Raw genomic sequence first — 26901 nt, 5'->3', positions numbered from 1 at the left:
AGAGGTCACGTCGCTGCTGTGTGCTTCTGCATCGAGTCTAATTTGTGTGAGAGTTGGGTGGCTGCGGTTTTGGGCAGTTTGCCCTAACCGGGATCTCCGGGATAGCCACTGCACGTCAAGAAGCAAAACTGCCGATCGGCCCAAATGAATTGAATAAAATGACCGGGGTTAGGGCCGCTGTTTTTTGGGGGGGTAGCAGCTCAGGGGTCGTTGGTTTTGATGTGTGGTGGTTTTGACGGCGAAATGAGTGGGTTGAGGTGATGGAGGAGGGGAGAGGAGGGAGTGGGCATGCCTCCGGCGGCTGGGCTCCGCCCAGACCGGGTTGTGCTCGCTTCGCGAGCGGTGGCCGCTGGAAATTAAATTTTGTATCTGATCAGATCTGTAACATCTGCACCGGTGGCATATCCTATTTTTTTAGGATACGCTTATGCATGTCAGGGTATGCCGAGCGACCGATCTCTTTTTTTTTCAGACAATAGCCACGTCGGCGGCCTGAATGTTGAAATCGAGTGGTCTCCCTCGGGGGCCTGTCACTTGTTGGCTAGCGTTTGCTAGTCCTGCCCCCTCCTCCCCCACATTGCGTCGCGGCACCGGCAGTATCTGCTGGCCAGGTGCGTCCCAGCCAGTTCGTGATGCAACGCATCCACGCCAAACACACCGGTCCTGCTGTCTCAGACCCACCGAAACCGCTCGCTGTCGCCCTCCGACTGGTCTCCCTTACCAATCGGCAGTCGGCTCGTCCCCACCGACCTCGGTACACGGGTGGGGAGTGTGCCTCCGGCGGCTGGGGCTCTGCCCCAGACCCCGTGGCTCCTCTCGCTTCGCTCGAGTCGTTTCACTGGGGTCCCCCAAGCCGCTCCGCGAAGCGGAGCACACCCAGGGTCTGGGGCGGAGCCCCAGCCGCCGGAGGCACGACCCAGTCCCCAGTGGCTTGTGCAGCGGGCTCTGGCGGTGCCGTCTTGGCTTTCTTCGACCCCGGCGTCATTGCCTTCCTGATCGGTCGGAACAGGCAGGCTTTCCCCTGCTTCTGGCGCATCCCCAGCCCAACACCGGCATCTGGGGTGCACTGATTGGGTCCTTTACACCCCTGACCGCCGCAACCTCGACTGCCTTCAACCCAAGCGAGACGGGCCTTGGGCCCCTGAGACGGTGCCAAGGCCCGGTGAGACAGATCGAACTGTGTCCGGAGTCCGGTGTGGGGGCCTGCCTCCGGCGGCTGGGGCCCTGCCCCAGACCCCGTGGCTCCTCTCGCTTCGCTCGAGTCGTTTCATTTGGGAACCCCCGCCCGCTCCGCGAAGCGGAGCACAACCAGGGTCTGGGGCGGAGCCCCAGCCGCCGGAGGCGCAACCAGTCACCCCCCTGGGGCCTGGAGTTCGTGGAGTTAAACGTCCATGGCACAGATCTTAGCTAGCGTAGCGGCCTAACCCTGCGAGCGTACAGGAGAGAGGATATTTTCCTGTTTGGGCCGGTCGGTGAAGTCATTATTGTGGGCTTGTGACCTAGGATCAACGGTCGTTGGCCGATCGGTGGTGCTAGTAGGTCTGTCAGTCCATTCCAGTGCGCTTTGCGCCTGCCCGAACAAGGTTAGCTCGCCGGCCGTCTGCACCTGCACCCCGGCTTGCTAGTTTGCCTAGACAAATAAGGCTGCGTCTTGCAGGATCTCCGTCTCGCTCGCCGCCGCCGATTCTCTGTCAAACCGGCCAAAAGTAATTATCACTTGTGGCCGGGCGAGGGCATCATGCCTCCGGCGGCTGGGGCTCCGCCCCAGACCCCGCGGCTCCTCTCGCTTCGCTCGAGTCGGGACGGAGGGTGGTCGTTGGCTGTTTTGGGGTAGGTGGTTCACGACTTTCGAAAAACGGGTGTCATTTTCCTAGGGCGTGTGCCTCCGGCGGCTGGGGCTGCGCCCCAGACCCCGCGGCTCCTCTCGCTACGCTCGAGTCGGGGCGTCGACGGTCCTCGCAATCTCCTGCGAAGCAGGAGCAACCAGGGTCTGGGGCGGAGCCCCAGCCGCCGGAGGCAGTCCCCGTCCCCCAAGTCCCCCCTTGAGCTGTTGGACTCAATGACTTCGTCTGTTGAAATCAGTCCTGTGATTTTTGTCACCCCTCGCGGACCACTCCGCACTCCCCGCAATTCCCAAACCCACTACTCCCCAACGCCCGACTCGAGCGAAGCGAGAGGAGCCACGGGGTCTGGGGCGGAGCCCCAGCCGCCGGAGGCAGAGCACCCTGGTCCCCAACCGGCGTCCCCCCTGAAAAAATATTATTTTCAGCCGTGCATTGAAGGCTATATAAAGGGTGCGAAGGAGATAATTTTTCGTGCTTCAACATTATTCAGGCATCCTTTTAGACAAACTGTTCTTATATATTTTGGGGTCGTTTTGACCCTGCTCCCAATATAAAACAGTGATTCAGGATAGCCAAGAAGGACTGGGCTTTTTAAGAACTCGTTGGGATCATCGGATTTTCCGGTGGGCGTGATCGATGGGTGTCAGAGGAGTCCGACATGTAATTTTTTTTGTACACCTGTTTCTGGGTCGGGGGTCGTGCCTCCGGCGGCTGGGGCTGCGCCCCAGACCCCGCTGCTCCTCTCGCTGCGCTCGAGTCGAGCGTCGACGGACGGAGCTCGCGGTCTCCTGCGAAGCAGGAGCTTCGGGGTCTGGGGCAGCGCCCCAGCCGCCGGAGGCAGATGCCCCCCTTGTTGGTGATGATAGAATAAATAAATAAATAAATTATGGTTGTTAGACGATGCGCTGGTTGATTAGACACTGGATGATCCATTCGCGGTTATAGATGATGGTTTTAGGGTGGTTGGTGGTTGATGTGCCAGATCGCAGTTGGGTCAGTTGAGGGCGGGAGGTCGAAGCTTGTGATGTCGTTGACGGCTTGCGACCCATGTCAATGAGAACTGATCCACTCGGAACTTCTGCTCGCGAGTTTACGAGCTCCAGTTTGTCTTGTGGTGCCATGGCTACGAGTAGGAATAGGATGGCTGTGTCTTTAGAGTCTGGGTTGTGGAGGTAGATGCGGTCGGCAAGGATCGAGTTGCGACCGAGAATCAGTCGTCGGTTGATAAACTGGTCGGCCAGAGTGGCTCCTTCAAGCCAGTTCTGATGGAAATGCCGCACGTTATAGCTACAATAAGCCTGGTCTAGAGCACTGCTGACTCCGGCTGAGAGGAGATACGGTTCCCAGTCTTGAATCATCTCTCCCTCAGCAATGCTATCAATAATAAACTTGAACGATAGACATGGCCATCCCAGTGCCAGTCCTTCAAGGTACTTTGGTGTTCGTACTGCGAATTTCGCTAATACACCGCCAAATGTAAAGTTATTGCGCGTGTGATTATACTTGATTTCCAGTGTTGAGTAGTCCACGCTGAACAGTTCTTGTAGTCCTCCGTTGAGCACAACTCCGCCATTCCGAATTATCGTCTTGGTTAGTGCTTCAAGTTCTTTTGTATTATCGATAGCAGATATTGTGAATACACAGTCTGAAAGTATTCCTCTTTGAGCTACACCATGGTCTGTAGGTTGTGTTTTGGCCCCGCCTGAGTCTATAGCTGTAAACTGATTAAACTGGTTTGACGATTGGCTGGTGTTGTTTGTTAATGTTAGTCGTTCAAGCGCTTTACTCTGTTGCCGTAATGATGCTGCTAATGTATTGGATCCGTCTTGGAATGCGTTTTTATGCAGTTGTCGCCGACTAAGATAGCTGCTGATTTGTGTCCCACTCATGTATAAAAGTCTAATAGGCACTGTCGTCTGTTTGTTGGTTTTGGTATGTTGAACCTTGACAAAACACACTCCCTCGTAACCAACCCATGCTCCGTCAGGACTGGTGGTTGTTGTTACCACTGTCTCGTCGACACTTCCATCTACAGGTGGCCTTTGTAAAAGTTCCACTACTTCGAAATTCGGTCTTCGGTCATTATCCAGCTTTACTTTGTCACCAACTTGAATATCAAACCGGCGGATTTTATCTGTTGTCAAGTCTGTGACATCGCCATTACCAAATCTCACACTCAGTGTTCCAGTGTTTGCACCACCTTGTTCAAATAAACCGTTTGCTGTGGTGTCAACTAGCTTGACAGCATACCACGTTTTAGTTCCCCAAACTCCCCATACAACATTTTCCACTGATTTCTCTGTGCTGCCTGTTGTGGGAGATGGTACGATATGTTTTGCATATGTCCGCTTCGATGTCACGATCTGGTCTGACTCGTTGGTGTATACAGCATCCGATTGAACATCTGTGTCCTTTTGTTGCTCGGATTCCCACTCGGCCTCATTATCACCGTCAGGAGTTGAATCATTTTGTGCCATTCTATCATTACTGGCAGAGACCCCTCCTTGAATATCGGTATGCATTTCGCCTAACATTGGTTGTAGTTCTGCATTACCAGTTCTCGGTTTCTTAAACCTCGACACCACTGGTGTTTCGACCTCGATTTTTCTTTTTGATCTGCCTCTTCCCCTTCTCACTGGAGTCTCATCGTCATATTTTTCTGGAGATGATGTAATAATCTCTTCAGGCCCTTTTTCCTCCTCTTCGTCTTCTTTATCCACATTTTTTTCCTCATGATCGCTAGTAATCGCCTCTTCCATATCAATATCTTCTTCTTTGCTAGAGCTGGACGCGGCTTTAAAAGATTTTTCTCTTTCTCGATCTCTCATCTCCTGACGCGGTGTGCCCAAAACTTGAGTGATAACAGGTTGCGAGTTTCTACCACTTCCCTGTGTATTCAAACTTGCGGGATGTGTGAACCCACGTTCCTGGCTGTCGTTATTATCACTGTCATCGACAGTACTCATCCACTGATCTCTACTGATCAGTAGAGCATTTGGTATGGCGTTTGGAAGCCGTACTCTCTGTGTTTCCTGAAATTGACTATTGGCAGTCGCTGTGTTTCGTGTTATTTGTGAGTACTTCACCCCAGTGATTATTTGTGTAGCGCTGCTAGCACCCTGGCTTCCTTGAATAGAGTCACTAATGTGAGACGGAGATGGATCAACGTCCAAACTGAGTATATCAGGTTTATCTGCTTTAACAGTACCAGGCTTGTCCTGTGAATCTCTTGTAGACTTTGCTTTGTCAATATTCAGATGAACTACATCTTCATCGTCTATTTGGATTGCCGTATCCTCTTGGTTTTTCAGTTTGTTTATAGCTTTGCGCCGTTTTTGAAGTTGAGAATCCTCTGCCGCAAAGAACGCAGTATGGATATGAATACTATCATCTTCAGCACTGCTAGCGTTGGATTGCTTCGACCCTTCGCCAATAGCTCCAAAATTGCCAATACCATTCCCCACACCATTATTCACGACATTGACGTCATTCTGAGTTGAGGTAACACTAGCATTCCTGACTTTGAGTGGTGAAGATGCGAGTTCCTCAAAATTGAGCACCACTCCTTGGCTAGATTTATGGCCTTTGAAAAGAGGAGAAGACTCGTAGTTAGCTGTGTCAATTAATTGAGTAGCTTGTGATGCTCCCAAACCAGTGGCAACAAAGTTACCGCCTATATCTCGGTCGTTCATAGTTTCTTCATGATCAGACTCAAATCCACCAGGGCTCGAGTTGAACCTCGCAATAGCATTAGCAGCTTCACCTCGAATAGGAGAAACGGGTCCACTATAACGGCGATACCGACTAACGCCATCAATACCCTCCTTTAATGCTATTGGAGAGGGAGATCCCACTGGTTCGTCAGAACTGGGACCCATTGAGCTGAGCTTTTGTGTTACATTAGATTCAGGTCCTGGTTGAACAGCGACAGGATCTGGGTCGGAAACGACGTCTGTTTCGCCCGATGGTAAATCGATTGGTTCATCTTTTTGAGTTCTAGCTGATGATTTAGATGAATTGGACAAATTAGAATGCGTAGAGTCTGAGTCGCGTGGTTTTGTCTCTCCGATTCCAAATGATGGGAATGGTCCTAATAAAACATTTGGAATCTGGTTATTGACTATTTGTGTCTGTTGGTCAATATCTCCTCTGCCACCAACAGGCTGGGTTTTGTCGTCGTGGTCTCGTTCAATTTCCAAATCGTCTGTGAACCATGATCCACCAGAGATTGACATTTCAAGCTAAGTTTAAGAGTTAGTCGTGCTATTCGAAGTACACTTTTAATAAACTCCAATATTCAGTCTTAACCTACTCAATTATGCGGCATGTATTGAACTTTTTAGTCTCGCTACTCTAAGACTATTATAGTCCTTTCACTACTAAACATCACAAAGCTGGAAGAACATCAAAAAGCGGTATTGTGGAGAAGCATATAAGTAAATAATCGTCTCACCTTTATAAGCATATCACACAGACCTCCCTCAGTATGAACACCATCCATCTAAGACTCATTAAAAGTATTCTTTCAAAAAGTATATGTTCTCTATTTATTTATTTATTCTGCTATTACGACAGTGTACTAATACTGAACTTAACATTGCCTATTTCGATGGAGCAATGTCTGATGTCTGTGGGTTGCTAACCCTTTCACGTTTTATTCGGTTCTAAATTAAGTACGCTCAAATTTCATAAGAGCAAAGAGAGAGCAAAGAGGATCCTTTCAATTTTCAATTATTCTGTTGTTTTGGCCTTCAATTTGTTTTGTAATTTGTTTTTTAAAACTGAATCTAGATCAGAATATGCATGCATGATGTTGAACCCTGTCGATTCGTACTTGCTATACAAGTCCAGCTACGCTTCGAAGAGTATATTCTATTCTAAGTAATTATTAATACTGTCATAGTGGGTAGTATAAGTTCCAAGCTGCTCTAAAAAGCTATCCGTTCTGATAATTGCGTACCTTATAGTTGACTACCTCTTATGCTTCATAGATAGTACACACATTGCCAGCATGATAGAACACCTTTTGACACCGATTGTGTAACATGAAATTTTCTACAAGTATAAATTTCAGAAACTGTTACTAATTGGATTTGCTGTAGCGAGTATATTTTATATTAAAAACATCATTCGCTGGAGGACGTTTACTCAGCTGCTCCTCGAATCTACTCGGCTTGGCATGCCATAATCCTATTTCACGACCTGACGAGTAAAATGTCGACCAACCCCGTAGACGTAACGACTCGAGCGAAGCGAGAGGAGCAGTGGGGTCTGGGGCTTTGCCCCAGCTGCCGGAGGCAGAACCCAGTCAATTGGTGAGCAGTTGTCGCCGTATAGAAGAGTGTTGGTCACAGGTTTAGTAGATTGTGAGATATGTACAGTCAAGATGCATTAATAAATATAGTATAATTACAGAGCCTACACAGGCACAGTCTGAGCCTCGTCGGGTTTGTTCTTTTTCGAGGTGCTGCTAGAACTGTCAGAAGCTTTTCGCTTGTTACTGGGGGTCATCCTTGTGTACTTGTTTTTCCTCTCACTGGACAATACCGTTTCTTGTAATGTGCTGTAAAAATCAGCCATCATATTGACAGCATCATATACATGCTGCTTTTTAACACCAAGCAGTTTATTCTCTTCGCCATTCTTTGGCTTTAGATCAATCTTGGTTCCTGTAGACCTTACTGCCCAGTAGAATGCAGCGGCAGCGATAACTTCGGCACTGTAAATAAGTCCCAGCACCGTTTTACACGAATCGTGTATAAAATGCTGACCGGCCTTTCGTACAGGTTCTACTAGCTCCATTTCATGCTTGATCATCAATTCAGTGCAGATTTCGTAAGGAGATTTTAGTGTCAAATCAAAACATAACGCTTCCAGAGCTAATTCTTCGTTATAAATAATCGTGTCCCGCCATTTCCAGTAGTCTTTGGACTGCTCGTCAACTACTTTATTCATATCTTTAGATGCCACTCTTGTACATGCGATGGCCACATCTTTCAGACGACGATTAGACTCCTCGACCTTGGTCGCTAAAAATAAACACGCTGCTCCAACTTCGTATATATGGAACTTTTTTAATGAATGTCGAAGATAGAATCTATGAAGAAACAAAGCTGCTGCGTAAATTGTCATTGGAGGCAGTCGCAGCTGTGTGCCAGTCACAATTATGAAATTAACGCCTTTGGCACGCTGAATAAACTCATGTTTCGTGGGAATGCCGTCTTTAGCGCTAGGGGATTTGGCGACTTGAGCCATAGAGAAAATCCAAACATTCTGACCTGGAACTAAAGTTTCTGGCTTATGATTTGGTTTTCCAGAATCAACTCTTTCCTTGGTAGTTCTTTCGGGTTTCTTGGACGAGTCAAGAGCATCCACATCTTTTGTGTCATGTGTCGAGTTACTAGTTGTGTTTGCTGAGGAGCTATCATTGACTAGGGTAGTGCTTGAACCATTTGAGGACACGGGCGACCCCGTTGTCGCATTAGAATCGCTACTGATTGAACTCGACATAATCGACACGGTTTTCGCACAAGTCCTATTTCATCAAAACAACCGATTTGCCTATTTTGGGATAAAAATCCGTGAGGAGAACTGAATTTATTAGATCACTAGCTGGTCGGTCACAGCTAAGTTCTATAATTCTTCTCTAAAGCAAGTGTCGAACGGGGCCTTTATTCTACAGTGTCTCAAAACCTACCGCTTATAGACCAGGGTATGACAGATTTCGAATACTAGCTTTACAGCAGCAAATTTAAAAATTCTAAGGATACTCTAAGCCAGTGCTCTAATTAGAGAATGTCTACCATGTAAGATTCGGCTAAGAGCAAATATTCAGAGAAATCCTAGGATATCTTACTAATTATTCTTCCAAGACGGGAACAATATAACGGCACAGCCGTGCGAGGTTTCCTAATCTTTCTCTTCGATTATTCCTGACCTTGCCTTAGATCTCACCCTTGTAACGAAAGATTCAGATAGAAATTTTCAACGAATTTTTCCAGCCAATTTCGTTCTAATATATTTGTGGATGTTGGCAGGAGGTTGACCAATGCAAGCCAGCTATCTCCTGTCGTGCGCATAAGCCCATGCAAACTCAACGGCTCAACGGTTATTATCTAATTCTAAAAAGGAAACACTTATTTCAAAACCAAAGCATTTTCATTGTGTGCATCGAGCCGTTGAACTGACTGACATTAGCGGACACAGCAATTGGGCAATTGGCAAGATATTAATCTGGATTTTGTATTACTTGAGTCCAGGTAACCTCGGTTCACTGGCATATGATATGAACATCATCGACGAAGACTGGACATTACAAAACGAGAGAAAAGCGGGAAAGATGCCTTTACTAATGGATTAAATAATTTTTCAAGAAGCAATGGATGTACAGTCTAAATACGAGATCTGGAAATTTTTTCCACTGAAATAAAAATCTCACTCATCAATCGTTGCTAGTTTAACCGCGAAGACCCCATAATCTTGAACTCAGCCCACTCAGCAACTAAGCACGCATGATTTATATCGTTGCCATTCACGATCTCAATACCAGTAGCTCAAGACTGTTGCAGTAGTCGATCTCTTCGTACATGATATGCAAGGAACCAACCTTATCTTGCAGACAGCTGCACATATTCCAGATCAATTTAACGTCCTGAGACGTATGGATACTTGCATTGAAACTAGAGGGAGAGCCAGTCTATCGAAACCGTAAATGACAACTTTATCACAAATAAAATATCTGAACACTATACACCGACCAATCTATCTCTGACAATCTAGTATCCGTACAATTGACAAGAACAAACACTTCCACCTCTAAACGACTCTCCAACTTTATGTTTACGACACCACAAGAAATAGTACCAAATTATCTACCAACACCATTACAGGTTTGGCCGACTTATTCCTCCAGTGTTACCGGTGGGTATGCCTCCGGCAGCTGGGGCTTCGCTCCAGACCCCGTGGCTCCTCTCGCTGCGCTCGAGTCGTTACGTCGCCGCCGCTCTGGAATTGGGGGTCGGACAACTGGTTATAAGTCAACACAACTCATCGAAACCTACGTATTTTGGTGTTACTGAAAGAATGGGTTTTATGTAGATATTTTTCCTTTCCCTTGTAATTATTTTCCTGAACCTATGCAGCACATATTGCGGCCAAAGCTCTTCGGAGTCTGAATTACCTCAGTCGCAGACCAGAACTCATGTCTATAGCCCGAAGCCCTGTCGAATTTCATATGAAAAGTCAGTCTGGATAAGAGGACAGGAAATATCGAACTGGTGGGTCGGCAATTTACAGCCTTGCGGCAGCTGCAGACTCATTTATGGATCCTGATTTCTTATGCAGTGGCATGAGATGCGAATCTGATCTAATATTTCTACAAAATGAGGCCGGCGCACCATGAGCCTTCCAAGGTCGAAGGTGCGGTCGATGTCGTAAGTGCAGCAGTCAACATTTGACTACGACTGAGTGTATTCAATCATTCATTAACAGAGCAATTGTCACTTGCTAACATGGGATATCCGTAGATTATCCGCAGCTCGCTTATAGGAGGACTCCAAGGTGGTGTGGTTGGCATTGTGTTCGGGGTACTGGCACACCGTTTCTGGCCCGTCTATAGAAACACTCTTACTACGCAATTCAAAACCTATATCCAGCTGTCATTTATCTTAGCAGGAGGTAGTTTCAAGACGGACCGAGCCTTACTCAAGTACGAGCGTCGCTTACAATATGAAGCGCTGCTGGATCAAGAGCGGCGAATTGAGGCTGCCATCGATCGTGGCGAGTATGCTGGTTTCGATCGCAGCATTAAAAAATAGTCTGATATCTATAAAATATTTGTACATAGTTGATTTTTTTTTAATTGGACGCGACCATATACCCAGTGACTCGGGCTCTAGCCGAGTATAGTAGCATCTTAAAATGCTCAGAAAGTGGACTCACTCTCTTCTGATTGTGCTTTCACACAGATGTCACAGAAGGTTCTGACACGGTCATTCAATCTGGCAAGTCCTACCTGCCGAAAACTGTCCGGGTCAAAATTTACGAAAAAATGTCTATACTCATATATGATCCAGTTATATACAATTGAATGAAGGAAAGGAAATAGCTCGTCTAAGGCTGGTCGTCTCCCTTATTTGCTTTGATGTTAGAACGCTTCACACGACACCACAGAGAAACGTTTTCATCAAAGACAAATCTATAGATGACATAGATCCAAGATGTGTAAGAGGGAAGCGGGTCGTAGAACTCACTTGCAATGGTATGTAAAGTCTTGATACGGGACCACGGAATGTATGGGAAGTCGTGGTGCTCGTTGTGGTAACCAGCATTGTATACAAAGACATTCAACCAGCCATAATACGAATATGTCTCAGGAAGAGCAGTTTTCTTTAAGTCGTATTCTTTCGGAGCATCGAGCACGTAATGCTCGGCAATGAAATGACCAGCAATTGGGTGTAGAGACCCAGCTAGGAAAGCACTGAGAAGAAGATAATAGAAAGGCATCAAATCCAGTGATCCAGACGAGTCATGACAGACCAATTTAATAAATAGCGCATCGACTGCCAGTTGGACAGCGATATTAAGATAATGAACCCAGGTCATATTCACTTTGATGACGCACATAGGTCTAATAGCATAGAAAAGCAGTTGAAAAGTAGCAAAAAAGGCCTTTCCAGCCACAGACGACAGAAACATAGCTTCAAGTGATGTGGGCAGATCAGTATCGTAGTCAGGTTCTCCCATGTGTTTATGATGAAGTTGATGATATGGTCCAAAACCGGCACTGTATGGGATACCGATAGGAATATTTGCAAAAATAGCAAACAGTTTATTATGAAGAGGCTTCTTAAATGCCAAGTTGTGAGATAATTCATGGATTGCCAAAAAGATGTTAGAGTTACAAGTAGCACCAATGAAATAGGCAGCTGCCCAGAAATACCATGACGAGAACGAAGCACCTCTCATGAACCAAGCAGTGGAAAATTGCAGCGCTACCACACCTACGACTATCCATTTAGTCAGAGGTTCGTGGCCCACTAATTTAGTGACCTCAGGGTGAGCTTTAATGATTTCCATACGGCGCGAACGGTGTGGTTCTTCCTGGTACGTGAACAAGAATTCATTTTCTCTTCTAATTTTGATATTCTCGACATCCTCACTCGTTTCCTTGACCCGAGACTTATTACTCAGTCCGCCATCACTGCTGTGACCGGCGGTCCCACTTGCCTGGACCTTGACCTCGGACATTGTCATCTGGATAGGTACACGGGTATGTATTCGACTAAGAAACCAATTCTCTCAATCTGCTTTTCGGTTCTTCGCAAAAACTCCTCGTCTCTCCTAAAAGACTGTCAATAAAACAAGGAAATCACTCTCCACAATCTAAAAAAAAAATCACGGAACCTGATAGCACCCCTCGGATCACCTTTCGATTTTTCACTGCCTCGTAAGCCCACATGCCACCCACGAGCCAGCTCCAGCCCCACGTCACCTGATTCACGCGCTGTGACTCGGGCCCGCTGCCGAGCGAAGCGAGCCACGGGGTCTGGGGCGGAGCCCCAGCCGCCGGAGGCAAAAGGGGGGTTGACTCGCTGCCTCCGGCGGCTGGGGCTCCGCCCCAGACCCCGTGGCTCGCTTCGCTAGGGCGTGGGGGATGGGGTGTTATCCCGGGTTTTGTCGGAGATCCATGTCCGCTGCAGGGCTAAGGGGGTAGCTTATCTGGCGAGATAAGATAACGGTCTGTGTGTACGGGCGGAGGTTTGAAGAGTCAAGGAGTTCCGTGTGGTGGGTGGCAGGTGTTTCGGAGAAGGGATGGATTGTTTTCTGGCGGGTATGACTGCCTGATCGGGGCGGAATTGAGTGAGCGACATCGGGTGTCATCTGTCCACTGGCCATGCGAGAGAAAAGCAGAAATAAGTTTGTGTGCTGCTGACAGCGGTACTCGGGAGATGCTGAGCACATCTTGGACCATCCATTCAGCACAGAGCGGGGCTTGCTCATGTAACATACCCCCACTATTCTTATTTTCCAGTTCATCGTCAGCGGCATCTGAGTTCATTAGTGAGTCGATATCTGCTATCAAGTTCTTTGCCAAGACATTTTAGCACGTGTAAACGGTTGAATACTGCGGTGTTCGCGGTTTTATCTATTGGTAGTCTTGAGATTGAAACGATAATGCCCTTCTTATCAGTATCTATCTCGTTTCCTCAGACCCCCGTCAATCAGCATGGCTGCTTAAACGCGGTTATTTCTAATGCCGCTTTATGCAGAAGCAGCCATTATGCATGCATATGCAGTTACCCCTGATAAAACCCAGTCTGACCTTTATCTGTATCAGGAAACTTCCTGTACACTCATTGTAACATCAGCACCAGTCAGACTTTAAAATTGCAACTTTAGATATGTGGAGAGAACCTTGATAGGCACCAATAGTAGTGGGCATGATAAGCGGCGGGGGCTATTTTACCTACTGTATTGTCATACTCGGCACATATATATCGATACCAGTGCAAATCACCATGTGGACTTAATTTCTCTATCTGCGAGTGATAAATCTTCAAAATGAGTCCTGATACTGAGAAAACCCACCATGTTGTGGATGAACAGGATGTGGGGTCTATTTCTTCCATCAAGGCAGTCAACGTGATTCTGGAAAACACTAAAGAGTTGCTTGAGGAAGAGCGCCAGTTGGGCGTTATTGATGCTATGAAGCAGTATCCAAAGGCTATGTTCTGGTCTGTCTTCTTCAGTGTGGCAGTTATTATGACTGGTTACGATGCTCAGTTAGTGACATCGTTTTATGCTATGCCTTCTTTTATCGCAAAGTACGGGCAGTATTATAATGGTAATAAGGAGATTTCAGCTGCCTGGCAGAGTGGTCTTGGAATGGGCAACCCTATTGGACAGTTACTGGGATCTCTTGTAGTTGCTTGGCCTAGTGAAAAATGGGGTAGAAAAAGGGTATTGATTGTTTGCAATTTGCTTATTGCTGCCTTGATCTTTATGCAATTTTTTGCCAATAACATCCAGGTTCTATGTGTTGGAGAGATTCTTGCTGGATTATTGTGGGGATGCTTTGTAGTTATTGCACCCAGTTATGCATCTGAAGTCAGTCCTTTGGCACTTCGTGGTATTTTGACTGCATTCATTAATATGGCATTTGTTATTGGCCAATTTGTGGCTCAAGGTGTAGCCGCTGGTTTAGAGAGCCGAACTGATAAATGGGCTTATAAGGCACCATTTGCAATTCAATGGATCTGGTGTTTGATCTTGTTTGTTGGTCTACCGTTTGCTCCAGAGTCTCCTTGGTACTTGGTTCGTAAGGGGAGACGAGACGAAGCAAAGAAAGCTCTTCAAAGATTGGCATGGGACAAGGCCGGTGATGGGGTTAGTTTGGAGAAGACTCTTAATGTCATTGAGCAAACAGATCTTCTTGAAAGAGAACTGCACACTTCTTCGACCTATATGGACTGTTTCAAGGGCAGCAACTTGAGAAGAACTGAAATCTGCTGCATGGTCTATCTTATCCAAGTCATTTGTGGTAATCCATTGATGGGATACTGCAACTATTTCTTTATCCAGGCAGGTCTAGATAACCAGAAGGCATTTTATATGGGTGTAGGAACTACAGCCATTGGTTTTGTTGGAACTGCTCTTACCTGGGTAGTACTTAGTTACGCAGGACGTCGTACTATTTTCAACTACGGGCTTTCTGTTATGACTCTGCTTTTATTTATCATTGCCATTCTTGACTGTGCACCCTCATATTCCAGTAACCTTGGATTCTCTTGGGCCCAAGCTAGTTTGCTCGATGTGTGGACTTTTCTGTATCAACTCACAGTTGGTCCCTTGACATTCGTTATCATTGGTGAAATTTCTTCAACTAAACTAGTAAGTATCCTGTAGTGATTGGCAATAGAACAGGACCCCTCGGAAGACTAACATTTAATTTAGAGAAGTAGAACTTATGCAGTGGCTACAGCTGCTCAAGCTCTCTGTACCATTGTGACTACTGTTGCAGTTCCCTACATGTTCAATCCTCAGAACGGTAATATGAGAGGCAAGATCGGTTTTGTGTTTGGTGCTTTATCTCTCATGTCATTGGTATGGTGCTACTTCCGACTCCCTGAGACTCGCAAACGTACCTTTGAAGAGCTCGACATCATGTTCGAGAAACAAGTGCCCACTCGCGACTTCGCCAAGTACGACGCCTTCAGCCACTAACCAGCATATGTCGCCAATTATTTGTTTTATGTTATCTGTAATAGCTATGAGTTTTATTATATAAATTAATAATGTATAATTTAGTCGACATCGACACCCTTCAAGCGGAGGTCAGCCTTGGCCGCTTCAATTTGCTGGATTATCGTTAGTACATGGGTCCTGAGTTGGCAATGCCTCCGGCGGCTGGGGCTCCGCCCCAGACCCTGGTTGCTCGTGCTTCGCAGGAGTTACTGGACAGCCGAGAGAACGACTCGAGCGGAGCGAGAGGAGCAACCAGGGTCTGGGGCGGAGCCCCAGCCGCCGGAGGCATGTACCCCCTATCGTTGACTTACCTGGAGCAGCTCCTTATGCTTTTCTGGCTTGTCGTTGAAAGTCATGACGTCCCAGCCAAGGGTACCCAGAGCGTAGGATCCAAAGGCGAAGAGGAACCAGAAAGGGACCAGGGGCAGGACCTCGTCGTGGATCTTGGTGCTGACGGGGATGGTGCCATTGAGAAGGAGGACGTAAGTACCCACAAGTGATAAGAGAATGCTGAGGGTTTGAGTTGCTTTGGTCATTTTTAATGTGGTTTGCCCGACAACTGAATGAATCTATTGACGACAGTCGATTGAAGAAGGATCACTACCTGCCAGGTCTCGATGTTGATCAGACGCGTGTGCTGTCAATGAGATATCGCGTTAACGGGGTCGAGATCAGTGAAATATCACTAACAGCATTAGATTTTAGAGGTGAAAATTTCAGATTTGTGCTCGCAATTTCTAGAGTAATATTGAATTTCGTTTCGACAGAAGACTAAAAAAAAAAAAAAGAAGGAGAAATGAAAGTGGGCTTTTCGATTTTAGTTGTCTCCAAAGGAAAGCTTTATATGCCCAAGATCAATAATTGCAGTACCAGCAGCAAGGGATCTAACTGTACGATTAGAAGCATGGCGGATATTGGCGGAGATCTATCGCAGCCGTATATTCCGGCAACCCGCAATCTGATGATATTTTTGCAAGTGCGGTTGAGATAACCAAAGTGCAGAATCAAAGATGGGTTCGACCGAGATTGCAAATGGCAGCGAAAAGCTGGCAGATAAGGTCGAGGATCTGAAGATTGAAGAGTCGACAAAGAATGTGCCAAAGTCAGAACAGGCTGGAGATGAAGATGACGATGACGAAGGTGACGACGAAGTAGCTGCAGAAGGCGGTGAAGAGGGTGCTGCCAAGAAAAAGAAGAAGAAGAAGAAGAATAACAAGAAAAAGAAGAAGACTGCCGGTGGCAGTGGAGCAGTTCCTACCTCTCAAACAGAACCTCCTACTGTTGGATTGTCTAATTTGTTCAAAGATAATGTATATCCAGAGGGAGAGATCGTCGAGTACAAAGACGATAACCATTACAGAACTACATCAGAGGAAAAGAGATATCTCGAAAGAGCCAGTTTTGACGCATTCAATGATCTCAGAAAGGCTGCCGAGGCACATCGTCAAGTCAGACAATACGCTCAAAAGACAATTAAACCCGGCATGACAATGATTGAGATTGCTGATCTAATTGAAAATGCTACTAGAGCTCTTACTGAGGGCAATGGTGACAGTAAGAAAGCCGGACCGGGTTTCCCTACTGGTTTATCATTAAATCATGTGGCTGCTCATTACACACCTAACAAGGGAGATACTACAGTATTGAAGTATGAGGATGTCATGAAGGTCGATATCGGAGTCCATGTTAACGGACGTATTCTGGACTCTGCGTTTACACTGACATTTGACGATAAATACGATAACCTTCTTGCTGCTGTGAGAGATGCTACTAATACGGGAGTTCGTGAAGCCGGTATCGATGTACGACTTGGAGATATCGGAGCTGCTATTCAAGAAGTCATGGAGTCGTACGAAGTCGAACTCGACGGTAAGACTTTTCAAGTGAAGCCCATCCGCAATCTTAATGGCCATAATATCAATCCATTTGAGATTCACGGCGGTAAATCCGTGCCCATTGTGAAGAGTCACGACCAAACCAAGATGGAGGAGGGCGAGACTTTTGCTATTGAGACTTTCGGATCCACTGGTAAGGGATACGTTCACGACGAAGGTGAAGTGTCTCACTACGCCAAACGGACCAATATTGGCCACGTTCCACTTCGTCTCAACAGCGCCAAGAACCTTCTCGCCGTCATTGACAAGCATTTTGGCACCCTGCCCTTCTGTCGCCGATACCTCGATCACGCCGGTGAAGAAAAGTATCTCCTAGCATTGAACAACCTCGTCAAGTCCGGCATCGTCCAAGACTACCCACCCCTGGTGGACATCCCCGGCTCCTACACCGCCCAATACGAGCATACAATCCTTCTCCGACCCACCGTCAAGGAGGTGGTGTCACGGGGTGACGACTACTAAATATACGTGTATCTTTATCGACTAGGGGGGGTTGCTGCCTCCGGCGGCTGGGGCGCTGCCCCAGACCCCGTAGCTCCTGCTTCGCAGGAGTTGATCTGGTTTTTCCAGAGTTCAGGGGACCCCCAAGAAAACGACTCGAGCGAAGCGAGAGGAGCAGCGGGGTCTGGGGCGGAGCCCCAGCCGCCGGAGGCAAACACCCCGGTAGTGTAAGGTTAAAACAATAACAAATAAAAAGTATTAAGGAGACACGCTGTGGAAGGTGCTAGGGAGGATCCGGATGATGGTTTTGAGGTAGGGGGTTTTGCATCTAGAATAGCTTCCAGCCGATGAAAAAGGCAACGAGGGCGAGAGCGAGGACCAGGTGGAGGGGGACGCCCGAAGATGGTTGCTGGCGGACAGCGGTGGACGAGCCGGGTTGTGACGACTTGAATCCAGGCTCATTGGCAGATCCGCTGGTGGATGACGAGCTGTTAGCAGCAGCAGCAGCCTTCAATTCCTTGGATTGAGACGAGATTTGTTCCTGGGCTCGTTGAGAGGCTCGGTCTGTATCGGCAGAACTAGGGATGTTTCGCGACTTGAGAGTCGATTCACCACTGGAACCATTAGACAATGACGAGCCAGTGGCAGCTCCGCCAGCAGCAGCAGCAACAATACCAGCAGCAGTAGCATTCACAGGACTCGATCCAGCACCGTCACCAGAAGAACCACCTCCTAGAACAGATCCGGCACCGGCATTATCGCTGTGACCTCCTCGAAGTGGAGTACCGTATTGCGAGGGGTCGATGATGCTGGTGTTACCGGCACCCTCACTTTGCGATGTGGCAGCAGCCAAAGCAGAAGCATGTGAGTTGACGGGCAAACCAGACGATCTGCTGCTATCACCAGACTCCGAAGTGCCAGTAGCAGCAGATGACAACGAGCCTGATCCAACGGATCCACTGGTTGCAGCACCGGTTTCACCATGGTGCGATCCTGAAGAACCTGTAGAGTCGGTACCGAACTCGTAGTTGACCTTGATTTTCTTGTTAACAATGGTGTCCTTGCTGGTCTCCTCTAAAGTAGCCCACAGCTTTGAAATGTCGGAATTCTCGAGAATCTCGTCCGAAACAGGTGCTGTCAGAACAAGAAACTTGTCCTTGGACTTTTCAGTAGGCTTGGGCTGGTCCTTGGCTTGACGGATAATCGACACCTCAATCGTCTGACCGGCCTCAATAACCGACGCATTGGGTCGCACACAGTACAGTTTCGGGGCCGTGGTCTTGATCTTATAAGCCAGTTTGCGATCCGATGTGTTTTTCAACACCAATGGCTTGGTAGCCTGCTCGGAAAAGGGGGCTGTTCAGGGTTAGTATGGTGGAGGGATCTTGCCTCCGGCGGCTGGGGCGCTGCCCCAGACCCCGTTGTGCTCGCTTCGCGAGCTTCTGGGACCGAGATGTCACGAATGACACAATCTGAGATAACGACAAGCTCGATGACTGCCAACATTGCACTACAACACTGACACTGCCACATTCACCAGTCACTGGGAAGTGTTGAAGACGACAGAAGAGTGACAGGAGCGCTATCAGAGCTAGATTTCAGCTTGAAGCCCTACTCTTTAAACAATAAACAGTGGCAACAAGCTGGAAATCCCCAGTGATCGGGGTTCGAAGTCTGAACCGAGAACATGCAATCGCATCTCGGCCGCGCTGCACAGCTAATACGTACCATGAAAAACAAGAACTTCGGGTGAAATATCCATTGTAGCTGTTGTGAATAAAGTCTCAGCTGAATTGAATTGAATGGAGGAATCGAATTGATCGGAATTGGATTGACTGAGTCCGACTTAAATAATACACGGATCGGTTTAGGTCTGATGGGAAGGTTAGTTTTCAAAGTGCACTTGATAAGTGTACAGTGTGACCCGGTTGATAAGTACTCGCGATTCAAAAATGAAGTGCAAAAATGTAAATGTAATTGCAAGTGTAACTCAGAATCACGACATCAACAACACACACGTATACCTGCGCCACGACTAACGTACTTCGCCAGTTGATTGCCAGTTAGAATGTATCGGGAAATCAGGCAATGAAATTGCAGCTCAATTTTTCAATCGATAGTAGACTTGCTGGATAAAAACAGAAAAGAATGCTGACAAGAAAAAATTCGTGTTCAGATACTTTTTTTTTGACTTGCTCAGCCCGGTTATCAGTAGATGGGATATTTGAACCGAAAGAATGCAGTATCGTCAGCTGTATGTAGATAGAGAGGTAAATACAAACAATGGAAAACAACAAATGCAAATTGCAAAGGTTTTATTGGATGTTATACAGCAATTGCAAGTTGAAAAAAAAATTCAAGTGCAGGTGCAAGTTCAAGTACAAGAGACGAAAATCAGAAGTCGCGGAAAATGCTGCTCAAGTAATTAGCAAGGCGTGTGATTGCGATGATGGTGATGAAGTGGAGTCTGTCTACCTAATATGAGCGTCAGCGTCTACAGGCATGAACACGGCACGCAGGCACCCAAGCATCTTTCCAGCCGAACGCCAGCTCCAGCCATGCTAATATGCTAATCTTGCGGGGCGTTGCGCTGCCGACCCGATTAGAATCACCCAACCCTGAGATCCAGGCTGGTGTCCCAAGGCGTCTGGGGGCCGCGCGGCCTAGCTGGGGGCTCGGCCGGTATCGGGCCCGCCTCCAGCGGCTGGGGCGCTGCCCCAGACCCCGTTGTGCTCGCTTCGCGAGCTTTTGGGGGGTGTCGGGATGGTATTTTGGGCGGTTTTTTATTCTGATGGCCTTCACACACATCGACTCGAGGGCAGCGAGAGGAGCCAGAGGGTCTGAGGCGCAGCCCCAGCCGCCGGAGGCAAGTCGGGCGACCCACCGAGCCCCGTTGCATGTGATACCAGAAAGTGGAAAAAGTGGCTCAGGTCTGTTATGGTTTGGTCACAGGGCACATGCGGTTGAGCAGTGAAAGCAATGAATGGGCTGTGGAGCGATTGGCAGAATTGAGTTTTTTCGGAACTGTTTTTCTCCGAATCAATGTGGCTCAGGGGGGGTTCGATATGCAGACCCCGGCCGATCAGTGCATTATCATCTGCGAGGGGGATCTGAAATTTCACACTCATCCCTATGGTAAAAAAATACTTTCCTGTTTCGACCCTCCAGTCAGTTTCATGCCCCTAAAAACTATGGTCAAACCAGGCCCCCAACTCACTTGCTTGCATTACACTCTGAACCAGATCCAGTTGATACAGTTCGAATCATGCAGGGTCCAGTCCCCCAACGCAACTCCTGCGAAGCAGGAGCCACGGGGTCTGGGGCGGAGCCCCAGCCGCCGGAGGCAGTGTGGGCCCGGGGAGATGTTGCCTCTGGCGGCTGGGGCTCCGCCCCAGACCCCGTGGCTCCTCTCGCTACGCTCGAGTCTGGCGTGAGGAGAAAAGTAGATTTGGATTTATTTTAAGAGACTGAATTGCGGCAAGCGAAAGGTGCCGTGGGAAGAAAAAAAAGTGTGTGCTGGAACGGGGTGCGAGGTTTAGTTGGAGCCCGAGCTGCTGCCAGAGGAGTCGGACGAGGTGGACGAGTCAGAGGCAGGAGCAGACTCAGAGGTGCCGGTCAGAGTGTCTATTGGAGTGCCGATAATGTGGGCAATGGTGTCCCAGGTACCGTGAGCAAGAGTCTGGACGACGGGACCACCCAAGAAGTTGGCAACGTCTTCGGACATACCGCCAGTGACGGGAGAAAGAGCCGAGCCCACAGCAGCCACGTTGGCGTCGTTGGCGTGGTCAAGACTGTCAATGATCTTGTAAACGTCTCCAGCAGCACTGTCGCCTTGCAAGAGACCGTTGATGTTGTTGGCTAAAGGAGCAAGCATGGCAGCTCCCTCGGATTGACCCATGAGACCGGTTTGGTCAGTGGGCAACATACTGGGATTTCCGTCGTACTCGTCGGTAGGAGAACCAGCTTGACGCTTGACATAAGCAGTAGGAGGCTTGTAGCTGGCGACATAATTCTCCAATTGTTGGTAAGAACTGGTAAGTTGAGATGGAACGGCAGAGGCTCCTTGAGCTTGTTGGATAGCGCTGATGCTGCTGCCAACAGAAGAAACATAGTTCTTCAGGGTCTGAGTCTGGTCTTGGCCAGATTGCTTGGCGAGGCCAATGATTCCAGAAATTCCAGCGCTCAAGATAGCGGCAAGGGCATTAAGGTCGGAAGGACTGGCCGACTTGAGGGCGTTGATGACTGAAGGGTCAGTAGGAGAACTTGAACCACTGGGTTGAGCAGCTGCGGCAGATGGCTGAGCAGCAGGGACTGGGGCTCCGGCAGGAGCAGACACAGCTGGAGGAGCAGCAGCAGCAGCGGTATTAGCAGCAACTGGAGCAGGAGCTGATTGAGCAGCAGCAGGAGCAGCAGGAGCCGACTGCGAGGGTTGGAAAACAGCAGCACCAGGAGCAGAAGCAGCGGTTCCAGCAAGAGGAGCGGCTTGTGAATAAGCTGCCAAAAGTACAGTAGCGTAAGTGACAATGCTCTTGGAAATCATTTTTTTTTTAGTCTGTTTCTTGGGCTTGGTTGTTCGGGTTGGTTGGTCTGGTTTCAGAGGCTTCTGATTGGAGCTGGCTTTGTTCTTGTGCTAATAAGAAGAGAATCTATAAGCTGAAGATAGAACTAAGAACAAAATACATCCTGGAATTGGTCCATTTATATATCCATTTTGTCGTGGTCAGGTTGACAGATGTGTCCGTCCGTATTCTACACTCCCCTCGGTCCGTTAGGTAATTTCATGGATATGTAATTGTTGCTGATCAGTAGACCTGGACCTTTGGATCCGTCCTTGAAGATCTGTTTACTATTGTATTCATCGTGCGAGCCTGTATCAGAACGAAACATAGATCTCTTGGCACATATAGAAACAAACCTAACTCGGTGCTAAGATTCTTATCCATGTAACTCACTATCTTTGTAAGCCCATTGGAGTATTCTGGGCCAAAGCTTAACTTGAGGCTAAGATTCCTGCTGAGAGCCAAGTTTCTTTATGCACTTCGGTAGCAGTATCGGGCTTATATTAGTTGCTTAATATTGAAATGTGAAACAGCGATGAAAGCAATGGTCATCCAACTCAAAATGATGTCTCACTCTGGAATACGCAGCTAAATTCCCTGGTATAGCGTCACGTCATGACTGTCTTATGGGGGCTTCTGGATATATTATCGTCAAGACATTCAATATAACATCCAAATGGGCAATTTCCCAACATCAACAAGAGAAGCGCGGGTAGAATTTTCTCGCAGCTTGTTAGATCAGTCAGTTATTAGCTTGCCTTTGTTAAATACTATTACCATACAATTACATCTAATCAAACTACCTGGTATTATCTGTCATCAACCAATAATCCGTTTATGTGGTGGCCGGTTAGGGACTCCCAAAGTCTCAAATATTTTTTCCTCGTCCTCTCCACATACAAGTGGTCCCACTGCACCAGCACTCTTTCTGTCATGAGGTGCCAGAAATAGTCCTTTTTCGTTAAGCCGGTATCCCTTTTTCTGTGCTAATAACCTCATGCTACGATTAAATATATCGTTTCCTGTATAATAAATAAATGCTGCACCTCGTTCTTCCCATGGTACAAGCAAAATGTCCATTCGACGCCATTTATTGCCGTCATCTGGGTGGGCTGATGCCCCCAGCCATCGCATACTATTTGCCTCGATCCCGCCAAATGTATACTTGGCAAACCCTTGTTCAAACAACACATCCAGCAACTTGGCCAATGTTACCGTCAGGTCGTGTCTACTGGCGTTTCGTTTGGTTAGGATAATATCAATGTCACCACAATCCGGCTGTAGACGACGATATGATCCCATAGCAGTTGCCTCGATCTCTGGATCTATTTCATGGACTGCATCTCTCACTCGTTCGAAGTGTTTTGTCACATTATCTCGAGGAATTCGTTCAGCAAAGTCCTCATAATGGTCCAGAGAAGTCTGTTGGTTGGCAGTCAAATCTTTACGTTCTCTTACGTCATCCAAAGTTCTAATTCCCTCACTGTACCATTTATTAGCGGTCTTATTGCCAACGCCATAAATACGCTTTAACAGCTCCAAAACTTCGAATTTGCCCTCTCCCTGAGTATACTTGAGTCGTTTTAAGTCACCGGTCTTGTTAATTTCCTCAATCTTGTCAGCCAATCGACTGCCTATACCAGGAAGTTTAACTGCCTGCGCAGCCGTTCTCACTGGAACTGTCTGCTTTTTCAAAGTCGCTATTGCTTTTCGATATGCCAAAGTGCGCCATTGATCGCCCTCTGCTTCATAATGGTGAAGCATCAAGCTCAAAATGTTGATAACCAAGGCATTTGGTCCATCAGGTTTAGCAATGTTGTCTTCTCCAGCTTTCATGCACAGAAATGTGTCCCAGTTACCTTTTAACACTCTTCCGTCACTGGTCCTCTTGGGACGCGAGTATGGCGCTGAGTACTTCTTCCTTTGAGTCTGCAGCGCATGCTCAATCTCATCATCCGAGAGAAATCTCGCCGCGTGCTCTTGAAGTTCTGCTTCCTGAATAACCGAGTCCAGTTCATCGTTACCAGAGCCATCCTGAGCCTTCTTTTCAGCCTTGTTTTCAATACTGGTATTGGCTCCACTAGCTTCTACAGGATTAAGATCGTCAATTGCAGTCTGCTTCGGGGTATCTGGTTCAGGGGAAAGTGAAGTGTTCGAAGATGTCGAAATATCACGCTTCTTAAGCTTAGGAGGTTTCTCAGGACTGATAACAGTTTGAACTAGCTTTTGTGAGACCTCTGGTTCCGGAGTGGTTTCTGGAGATGGGGCAGGTGAGTACAATTGAACAGTATAATCAGGACTTTCAGGAATCAATTGCTTGTTTTCAATACATGCAGACGGCCAACTATCACGAACAAAGTGAATAGTACCTTTGTCTATCTCTGGTCTTATGTCCCCAGCTGAAATATGTAAATATTTCAAAGTACGCGATCCATCCCACTCAGGATCAATCAACACATGTGATACAGACTTATCAAAACTGGACGTGACCCTGGCGCCGTATTCGTCATATTTCTTGGATTTAATCTGATAGAGCTTGGACGATGGTCTACTAGGGACCATACCTGATTGACTTGAGTTAGTATACCATATAAAACATGTGTTTCCATACTAGCATATGCATAGTATCAAAAGGAGACAGCAGCAACTTACAGAACTTCAAGTTTTCGAACAGCTTCTTTTTGAAGGACTGAGGTTTGACACTCATATCCAGTTTAGTTTGAGTTTTCTCAATTGTTTGCGGTGGTGGAGATGATCCAAGCTCTTCTGAGACCTGTCTTGCTGAGGAACGTGAGGAACTTATCGGTTCTCTAACCTTCGATTCAGAATCAATTGCAATTGATGACTGTGATTCCTTGTGATCTGAATCTGAATTGTCGACTTTAGAGGTTGAATCAGAGAGCGAAGGTGTGGAATGTTTGGTCCTCCGAACTTTTCGTGGCGGACTGGTCGCGGGAGGAGAGAAGCGAACTGCAGGCCCAAACGACCGTAGCTTCTCCTTCTGTGACCTGTCATATGAGGCACTCCTCTCTGCGGTATTAGCAGTCTGCTCATTTTCCGGCGACATGATTAGGTCCAACGCGTCCTGCGACGAAAAGAACCTGTCACGGTCCTCCTGCGTATTGCCATGGATGCGACGCTTATTTTGCGGCATTCTTTATGCGATACTTCACTTGCACATGTACCGTTGAAATGAACTTCCGGTTCTACTGCCAAATATGATCTTCTCCATACTAGAAACTCAATCTACTACTAATAACTTCTATCGTAGCTGATGACCATGTCCGAGTGAAAGTTCATGATTGCTGATAAGATCATATGCAGCTCCTAATTAAGCTCCTGCCAATCCATGCAGCCTCACCAACAGCAAGCAATCTGGACCCTGGACGGACTGCCTCCGGCGAGTGGGGCTACGCCCCAGACCCCGTTGTACTCCCTTCGCGAGATTACGTGAGGGTCCTGGAAGCCGACTCGAGCGTAGCGAGAGGAGCCACGGGGTCTGGGGCGCAGCCCCAGCCGCCGGAGGCATGTCCCCGGTTAGAAGAAGCAATAAATTAAGTTACAAGACAGTCGGTCAGAAATACGGTGTAGTGAGACAGTGGAGTTTGAGCTCAGCAGAGAGCTCCATTTTGCCGCGTGCAGTAACCTCGGCTGGTCAGGTCAGCAGATCTGACCATTCGCAAAGGTAGTAGACCTGATTGTTGTCAGTCTTGTCGTGCTCTTTGCGTAGAATGGCTACTCCTAGTCCCTCCAGACGACTGGCTAGCGAGTTTTTGTGAATGACAACCCCGAGATCTGCTTCTAGTAATGCCAGTGTATCGGTACTACTGTCTCCAAAATATGCAATTGATTCAGTCGCTTTCCCGCTCAGCTTTTGACTGCGAATCTTCTTGAGTATGTCGAGCTTATCCTGGGCTGTACGAATTCCTGCCGAGCCGAGGATGGGATGCCCGCCCAGTTTTCCTGTTGCCAATCCTGTTTCATCGTCGACTTGAATCTTGTTGGCGTAGATTCTGATACTGCTGTTTGTAGTATCGAACCCGTGCAGTGAAAGCACTTCCTCGATAAGCACATCACTCCAATTGACACTGAGAATCACAATGGGCACCTTATTTTTCGTTGCTAGAGACAGCACATCCCACCAGCCCTGTCGGATCTTTACTTTACTAGCTTGAGATCGAACCATAGATTCAGGTACATCCTTGAAGAGACCGCTGTTCTCTACTCTTGTAACGCTTTCCAGCTCCACTTGTTTCAAACCACTCAAAAATTCTGCCTCTTCTTGCAATGATCCTCGTCGTTCGTTGTAATTACAGGCATATTTCTCGTAATCTTTGTAGTACATATCTCCGAAATACTCCCATGGTGGATGGAAGTTGGTCTTGTGATCATAAGCAGCTTGCGAGAGGACTGCCATGGTATCTTCTGAGGTCACAGTCTCATCCCAATCTGTGACCAGAACATCAATTGCACTCAGCTCAAGAGGCATATCTACTAACGGCTACCCTGGTCTTATATGGTAAAAGACACAGGCGATATGGTTTGGATCATAACAATGATAGTTTAAGCATCAGCGAGATAACCCTATAATGGACGTTAATTTGCATGCTTCTCATATGCAGCAACGAGATCACGATCTAACAGACTATATGTGCATGATATAAATGAGTGGACATGTAGAGCAACTCGATAGAGCAAATTATTGTTGAATAATTGCTCTAGAATGGAATTGATTTCCAATATGCAATAATTGGTACTTGGAAATAACAACTTAGGAATGATTTAGAATAGAATATATAATTTTGACCCCAAGACTGCTATCAGCTTCTCTCCTTTAATTTACTGCTAATTGCCTGACTGGTTAACTGTAGAGATAAACTGATGCTAAGAATCCAAGCCATTGGATCTGTACAGTAG

General features: G+C 47.3%; 8 protein-coding genes across 8 annotated transcripts; 2 read left to right on the top strand and 6 right to left on the bottom strand.

The window, feature by feature from the left end:
- Nucleotides 1–2737: 2737 nt before the first annotated feature.
- Nucleotides 2738–6079, bottom strand: RAD9 (chromatin-binding protein RAD9; the record flags this gene model as incomplete). Its single annotated transcript, XM_018881703.1, has 1 exon — nucleotides 2738–6079. One exon carries the CDS (start codon nucleotides 6077–6079, stop codon nucleotides 2738–2740), a length of 3342 nt encoding a protein of 1113 aa, XP_018736154.1.
- Nucleotides 6080–7262: 1183 nt separating this feature from the next.
- Nucleotides 7263–8354, bottom strand: AWJ20_4619 (cyclin Pch1; the record flags this gene model as incomplete). The annotated part of the gene is made up of 1 exon (XM_018881701.1): nucleotides 7263–8354. The coding sequence occupies one exon, from the start codon at nucleotides 8352–8354 to the stop codon at nucleotides 7263–7265; it is 1092 nt and encodes a 363-aa protein (XP_018736153.1).
- A 2601-nt stretch (nucleotides 8355–10955) lies between these two features.
- Nucleotides 10956–12098, bottom strand: DES1 (sphingolipid delta-4 desaturase; the record flags this gene model as incomplete). Its single annotated transcript, XM_018881700.1, has 1 exon — nucleotides 10956–12098. One exon carries the CDS (start codon nucleotides 12096–12098, stop codon nucleotides 10956–10958), a length of 1143 nt encoding a protein of 380 aa, XP_018736152.1.
- A 1308-nt stretch (nucleotides 12099–13406) lies between these two features.
- Nucleotides 13407–14750, top strand: MAL31 (Mal31p; the record flags this gene model as incomplete). The annotated part of the gene is made up of 1 exon (XM_018881699.1): nucleotides 13407–14750. One exon carries the CDS (start codon nucleotides 13407–13409, stop codon nucleotides 14748–14750), a length of 1344 nt encoding a protein of 447 aa, XP_018736151.1.
- Nucleotides 14751–16099: 1349 nt separating this feature from the next.
- On the top strand, nucleotides 16100–17446 carry MAP2 (Map2p; the record flags this gene model as incomplete). Its single annotated transcript, XM_018881698.1, has 1 exon — nucleotides 16100–17446. The coding sequence occupies one exon, from the start codon at nucleotides 16100–16102 to the stop codon at nucleotides 17444–17446; it is 1347 nt and encodes a 448-aa protein (XP_018736150.1).
- A 307-nt stretch (nucleotides 17447–17753) lies between these two features.
- SCS2 (phosphatidylinositol-binding protein SCS2) lies at nucleotides 17754–19187 on the bottom strand (the record flags this gene model as incomplete). Its single annotated transcript, XM_018881697.1, has 2 exons — nucleotides 17754–18781; nucleotides 19154–19187. The coding sequence occupies 2 exons, from the start codon at nucleotides 19185–19187 to the stop codon at nucleotides 17754–17756; spliced, it is 1062 nt and encodes a 353-aa protein (XP_018736149.1).
- Nucleotides 19188–22803: 3616 nt separating this feature from the next.
- On the bottom strand, nucleotides 22804–24546 carry POL4 (Pol4p; the record flags this gene model as incomplete). Its single annotated transcript, XM_018881696.1, has 1 exon — nucleotides 22804–24546. One exon carries the CDS (start codon nucleotides 24544–24546, stop codon nucleotides 22804–22806), a length of 1743 nt encoding a protein of 580 aa, XP_018736148.1.
- Nucleotides 24547–25639: 1093 nt separating this feature from the next.
- On the bottom strand, nucleotides 25640–26473 carry AWJ20_4613 (uncharacterized protein; the record flags this gene model as incomplete). Its single annotated transcript, XM_018881695.1, has 1 exon — nucleotides 25640–26473. The coding sequence occupies one exon, from the start codon at nucleotides 26471–26473 to the stop codon at nucleotides 25640–25642; it is 834 nt and encodes a 277-aa protein (XP_018736147.1).
- Nucleotides 26474–26901: the final 428 nt, after the last annotated feature.

This window comes from Sugiyamaella lignohabitans, chromosome D, assembly GCF_001640025.1.
Source record: "Sugiyamaella lignohabitans strain CBS 10342 chromosome D, complete sequence".
In the NCBI taxonomy this organism is placed as follows: Eukaryota; Fungi; Ascomycota; class Dipodascomycetes; order Dipodascales; family Trichomonascaceae; genus Sugiyamaella; species Sugiyamaella lignohabitans.
This window is presented reverse-complemented; position numbering and strand designations above follow the sequence as displayed.